Source organism: Corvus moneduloides, chromosome 26 (assembly GCF_009650955.1).
Source record: "Corvus moneduloides isolate bCorMon1 chromosome 26, bCorMon1.pri, whole genome shotgun sequence".
Classification (NCBI taxonomy): domain Eukaryota; kingdom Metazoa; phylum Chordata; class Aves; order Passeriformes; family Corvidae; genus Corvus; species Corvus moneduloides.
In genome coordinates this window covers 911,520-917,836 of record NC_045501.1, presented here as the reverse complement: position 1 = coordinate 917,836, position 6,317 = coordinate 911,520, and the positions used below count along the sequence as shown (strand labels likewise).

Below are 6,317 nucleotides of genomic sequence, written 5' to 3'. Positions count from 1 at the left end.
GGAATGGGCACATTCCCGAGGCTGCCAGAGCTCCAGGAGCTTTTGGACAATACTCCCAGGGATGCACAGGGTGGGAGTTTGGAGTGAATCGAACCAGGAGCTGGGCTGGATGAGCCCTGTGGGTCCCCTGTAACTCAGGACATTCCATGATTCATTTGGAACCCCAGATCTCTCAGCAGAGGGGAGAAAAGGGAACGTTTGTAGGGAGAATCACCCCCAAAAGCCAAGGAAATGGCGAATAATCGGCCCCAGGGGCCACTGAGGGAGCCTCAGGCACCTCCTCCAGAGGGGCCAACAGCAAAGGCAGCAGGAAATGCTCCCCACTCCCTGGAAATGCAGAGCCCCGGGAGCTGGGAAGGGATTGCAGCCACACTCTGCAGAGCCCAACACCTGGAGCGCGAAACTGAGAGGGGAACGCAGGAAACGCCGTGGGAGGGTTCAAAAGGAGCCTTGGGAGCCGAGTGGGAGCTGCCCTCGGAGCGTCTGGAGCGGGAGAGCAGAGGAATAAAGAGCTCCAGAGGGGAAAGAGGTCTGGAAGTTATTTGGGAGTTGTGCACCCGACTCAGCTGCCTGAAACCCCGTGTGAGCTCAGGCACCTCATCACCGCTGCAGGCAGAAAGGGCAGGAGAGGCTTCCCAGGGCTCCAGAGGCTGTAGGGGGGATGTGGAGAGTGAAAGGAGCCCGCACCACACAGCAGCACCCTCAGGGCAGCACTGACACCCGGGCCAGGCCGTTCCTGAGGGACACCAGGCCCCGGGTGAAGCCCAGGATGGCGCCAGGCTGGAACCGTGCAGGGAAAAGGCTCCAGAGTGCCACTCTTACCTCAGGAACGCCGTGAAAACTCACAGGCCAAGCTTTGAAGCTGTCGGGATCAATCCCTCTTTGCCTGTGCCAAGACTCTTCCCAGCTACCCCAGCCCGTGCCCCACTGACCCCGACCTCCCTCTCTCCTGAGACAGCAGCAGAAAAAGAAGCAGCAACCCACGGTGCCACCCTTGGGACTGTGACATTTATTGAAGGCTGGTTACACAATCACACCCATCACATCCTCCTCACAGTTCAGCTTCCCTCAGTAAAAGGAGCATGGATGGAACAGAGGATTTCTGCCCGAGCCTCGGAGCAGCGAGGGGCTGGGACAGGAGCCCACGGGGCAGGAGAGGGGGATGGCTCAGGGGGAGAACGAGGAGATGTCCCGGATCCAGGAGGATTTCCTGCACAGGAACTCCCCTCTCCACCGTGCCAGAGGGGATCTCTGCTCCTCTCACCCAGCGCCGCGGCTGCCACAGGCACAGCAGAGCCCCTGTCCCAAGCTGAGGTGGCCCCTGGCTCTCAGGTGACACCTGGAGAGGACTGGCTTGGCTGAGGGCCCTGAGCATCGCTGTCCCACAGCCCAGGAGGTGTGGGATGGCCCCGGCCAGCCTGAAGGCACTGAGGCAGCTCTGAGACCTGATCGATGCAGCACCCAGAGCCAAGGACTCACCTGGGCTTCATCCCAGGACAACTCTGCTCCTGGTGCTCAAACTGCCTGGAAAGGGGCACTTCCCAAACCTCCCCGAGCCACTGAAGCCACCGCTGTGACCACCCAGGGGAGGAACCGCAGGCCTGGTGTCGCGAGCGTTCGCTTTTATTTGATTACCCATCCCAAAATCCCTCCAACTGCCAAATTTCCATTTCCTCCGCGAGGAAATTGCAATGATTTTTTTTTTTTTTCCTTTCCTTTTTTTTTTTTTTTTTTCTTTTTTTGTTTTGTTTTGCTGTTCTTCTGCTGGCGTGGGCAGGGCAGGCAGGGGCTGGCTCACTGTGGCAGCTGCAGCAGCACGGACTGTCCTGAGGGCAGGTAGGTGATGTTGCGGGAGCGCGAGAGCTGGTACGCGATGTCCTCGGCCGCCTCCAGCTTGCGCAGCTCGATCAGCCCGTCCCCCGCCGTGGCCAGCGAGTTGGCAATCAGCTCTGCAGCCTTGGAGTCACCTTCTGCAGAGATCACCGCCGCCTTCTTCTGCTGCTCAGCCTGCGAGGAAAACGGGGAAGAAAAGGGACGGGCAGCGCAGGAAGTGAGAGCGGAATGAACGGACGGAACTGCGCCGCCCCACCCCGCGGGGGTTCCCCCCTGCCAGGGTCAGGATAAAATGGTTCTGGTTTAGGGTTGTGTTCTTTAAACTGGTTTGCTGCCACTCTGGGAAAAAACAGAAGCCAATTTGGCTACTGTGGGAAAAGAAAAAAAGCCAATTTCAAACTGAATTTCAAGCTGGTTTTTGACCCCATCCATCCCACCCGGAGATCCCGATTATTTTGCAGTCCCTAGGGATGCTCCCAAACCCGGAGCTCTCCAGTCAGCTGAAATCTGAGATGACACAACAGCCGTTAATCCCATTCTCCTGCTGGAGACTCCCAGAAATCCTCCAGTGCGAGTCAAAGCAGCTGGAGTGACCCAGGAACAAGCAATGAGCACGGCCGCAGGCCGGGGTGGAGAGAGGAGCCTTCTCCAGCTGGGAGTAGGTTTATGCTGGATATTTGGGAAAATGTTTCTGTTCAGCATTCCAGGAAGGCTGGGACAGGATATTCAAAGGAAAAACCCCTAGAGCGGGAAGGAGAGGCAGCCCCAAGGTTCTCAGAAGGACAGGATACCTTCTCCACGATGAACCTGGCGCGCTCTGCCTCCTGCTGCGCCACCTGCTTCATCTCCACCGCCTCCGTGAACTCCTTGCCAAAGGTCAGGTGGGTCTGGGGGGCACAAACCAAACAGGTCACGGCAGGGACAGATCCCAGCAGCTCTGGGATGGGGACGGAAACAAACTGGGAACAGGTGGGGATCCCATCCCCATCCCTGTCCCAGTGTGCTCAGCCCGCTGCCACCTCCTGGCTGGGGCATGGGAAAGCTCCAGAAACAAAGTGTCCAGGCTGCCTCCTGCACCTCCCTGTGCTCCCAGCAGGAAAACCCCAGGCAAAGAGGGAGAGGTGTGCAAGCCTGATTACAACATTTAACTTACAAAGGGATAAATTGAACTTATAAAGGGAGGTGGGAGGGCAGAGCTCCCTCCTTGGGTATCTCAGCAGGTTCCAGGAGGAACCCTTTGTAGGAAAAGCTGCTGTCCAAGTGGGGATTTTCACTGCTGGTGCTTCCTGTGGAGCTGCTGCCAAATCCCAAACCACCTGCAGCGCCATCCATCACCCTCAGCAGCATCTGCTCCTGGTGGAGCTGCAAAAGCCCTGCACAGGGAGGGCTTGGACACCCAGGGGCCACCAAGGGCTGCCCAAGGTCGCAGGGACAAAACCAGAGCTGTGACCCCGGCATCCTTCCAAACACAGTGTCCAAATGTCCGAACGTCCAGCCCACCATCCTCCGGCCACCCTTCTCTCCAAAGGGGGAAATGGGAAATGGGAAAACTCTCACCAAGGACACGTCGTCCAGGATGAGGCCGAAGGTCGCCGCTCTCTCCGTGAGGTCCTCGCTGACCTGCCTGGACACCAGCTCCCGCTGGGTGATCAGCTCCCCGGCATCAAAGCGAGCCTGCAACGGGCAGACACCTCTGGCAACAGGCAGCGGCAGGACACGGCCTCCGGCTGCACCAGCGTGGACAGCAGGAGGCCTTTCCCCACCAAAAAGGGCTGCCCAGGGAGGTCTGGAGTCCCCATCCTGGGAGTGTCCAAGGCCAGGGTGGACGGGGTGTGGAGCCCCTGGCAGAGGGTGGAGCTGGAGGAGCTTTAAGGTCCCTTCCCACCCAAACCAGGCTGGAATTCTGCGGTTCCAGGGCACAGCACATTCCCCACTCCCTGCCAGGGCAGCGCAGCAGCTCAGGGCGTGCTCACCACCACAGACTTGAGGATCTCGGTGGTGATGGAGGGCAGCACGCGCTCGTCGTAGTCCTCGCCGATGCTGGTGAAGATGCGGGGCAGCTGGGCGGTCACGGGCCGGAACAGGATCCGCAGCGTGATGTTCACGTTCTGCAGGTCTGGGGAGCAGCACAGGGTCAGCGAGGGACCTCTCCTCTCCAGTGCAGCAGGAGGAGGAGGAGGAGTAAACTCCCCAACTTGGGTTTGCCAGAAAAAATGAGTTGGTTTCACTCCCCTTTTTCCCCTGGGATCCAACTGCGCTCTGCTGTAAAGGGAGAATTCCAACCCCACCTGTGTCACCTGCTCCAGGTGACCCTGCATGAGCTGCAGAGCTCAGGAGGTCCCTTACAACCCAAACTCCTTGGGGTTCAGTGATTTACAGCACCAAGGGAAGAGTTCTTTAACCCATCCTTTATTAAAGAGATCAAACCACTCCTGACTGTTCCGAACACGTGGGATCTCCACGGAATCAAGGAGCAGTTGGGGTTGGAAGGGACCTCTGGAGATGACCCAGCCCAACCCCCTGCCAAGGCAGGGTCACCTGGAGCGGGTGACACAGGTGGAATGTCTGGATCCAGAGAGGGACACTCCAGGCCCTTCCTGGTCACCTGTCCAGTGCTTGGTCCCTCAAAGTGGAACTCGCTTAACGTTTCTGGCCCTTTCTCCACAGCCTGGGCTTTAGGACCACAGTTCCACATCCAGCAGGGTAAACCCAAAGCCCTGGATCCCCTGGATCCGGTGTCCCCGGGGCCAGCACCCACCTTTGCTGCCGGTGATGACGGGGATGTTGCGGGGCCGCGAGCGGCAGTCGAAGATGATGGGTTTCTGCACCCAGGGGATCAGGAAATGGGTCCCTTCTCCCACCACCACGTCCTGGACCCCCCGGAACCGGTCAAAGATCACAGCTCTGTGTCCTGCATCCACTGGGGAGGGAAAGAGCACGTCAGGGATGTCACTGCTGCCACCAACGCCACGGGAACGGGGCGGCTGGGAGGGTTAAAGCCTTAATTAACAGCAGAGCAGGGAATTAATGGGATCATTTAGGGCAAAAAAGCAAAGAGAAGCTGCAGATGGAACTCCAGGGCCTCCCAGTCTGCTCCCCATGGAGCAACTCTGTGACTTTTGGAGAAAGGAACTCACAATGCTCGTGGTATAAACAGCCGTGCGAGGCCTCAGTCTGTCTTTATTGGGCAATAAAAGCAGTGAGAAGTCAAGACTTGGACGAAAATACAGAATAAAGCGATCGGGGAGCGCTCAGCTTGTCCCACTCACCGTTGTAAAGAGCAGAGTTGACAACTCCGCCCGCCACAGCCAAGCCCAGACCGAGCTTCCCGATGCTCTCGAACACCTTCGCAGCCATTTCACAGCTCCAGCTCCAGCCCTCGTTCCAAAACCCTCCTGCAAAACCCCCCCGGGCCGGTCAAAGCCCACTGAGCACGGCCGGGGTGCTGCGGGGGTCCCTGGGGATCGACCCCCGCCCGGAATCCCGAACCACCCCGGGCAGGGCAGCCCCGCCTCGGGGGCTCCCTCGGCCCCACAAACACCTCAGCCCCGGGGGTCTCCTCAGCCCGGGGGTCTCCCCCCACGACCCCTCCCCAGGCTCTGACCCTGCGGCCCCGCAGCACCCCGGACACCCCTCCAGGACCCCTCCCAGCTCTCCCCGTCCCCCCACAGCCCGACCCCCGCACCCCGAACGCCCCCCAGGCCTCCCCCTCCCCGCTCCCTCCTAGGCCGCTCGCCCCCAGCACGGGCACCCCACGGGCCAAGGCCTCGCTGTCTCCAGCCCGCCCGCCCGCCCTCAGGCCGCGGCTCGGTCCCGGCTCGGCTCCCCCCGGCCCCGGGGCCGCCGGGGCCCGGACCCACCGCCGCCCCCCGGCCCCGCCGCTCCCGCCGCGCCGCTGACCTCCACATGAATCCGCGGCCGCCCGCCCCAGCGCGCCTGCGCGCCAGGCCAAGACGCGCGCTCCTCATTGGCCCGCGCCTCCCGTGCCTTTCTGGGATGGGTAGTTCTCTGCCACCATGCGCTCTGCAGGGCGGCCTACAGTTCCCGGTGTGCCCCGCGGCGGCCCGCTGGCTGAGCAAAGTAGCGCACTATTGGCTGGGGCTTCACGCTACGCGCAAGGCCTCTTGGGAGATGTAGTCCTGGTGGAGGGGAGGCATGTGGGGGGCGTGCGGGGACGGGGGACATGCGGGGGACAGGGGACGGGCAGCACGTCCTGCTTACAGAACCCCAGAACAGGCCGGGAGGGGACCTCTGGAGACCACCCAGTCCATCCCCCTGCCATGGCAGGGTCACCTGGAGCCGGTGACAGGGGTGGCTTGGGATGTCTGGGTCCAGAGAGGGACACGCCAGGCCCTCCCTGTCACCTGTGCCTGCCACCCTCCATGGAAAATTCTTCCTCCTGTTGAGGTGGAACTCGTGGTTTAGTTTCTGGCCATTGTTCCTGGTCCTGGCACCGCTGAACCGAGTCTGACACCTCCCGGAGA

At 60.9% G+C, this 6,317-nt stretch overlaps 1 protein-coding gene across 1 annotated transcript; it reads right to left on the bottom strand.

Moving 5' to 3' along the window:
• Window positions 1-986: 986 nt before the first annotated feature.
• On the bottom strand, window positions 987-5,820 carry PHB (prohibitin). Its single transcript, XM_032134312.1, has 7 exons — window positions 5,734-5,820; window positions 5,103-5,228; window positions 4,592-4,753; window positions 3,807-3,949; window positions 3,391-3,507; window positions 2,625-2,720; window positions 987-2,007 (listed from the first exon to the last, which is right to left on the bottom strand). Exons 2-7 carry the CDS (start codon window positions 5,188-5,190, stop codon window positions 1,795-1,797), a joined length of 819 nt encoding a protein of 272 aa, XP_031990203.1. The 5' UTR covers window positions 5,191-5,228; window positions 5,734-5,820; the 3' UTR covers window positions 987-1,794.
• Between the last annotated feature and the right edge of the window lie 497 nt (window positions 5,821-6,317).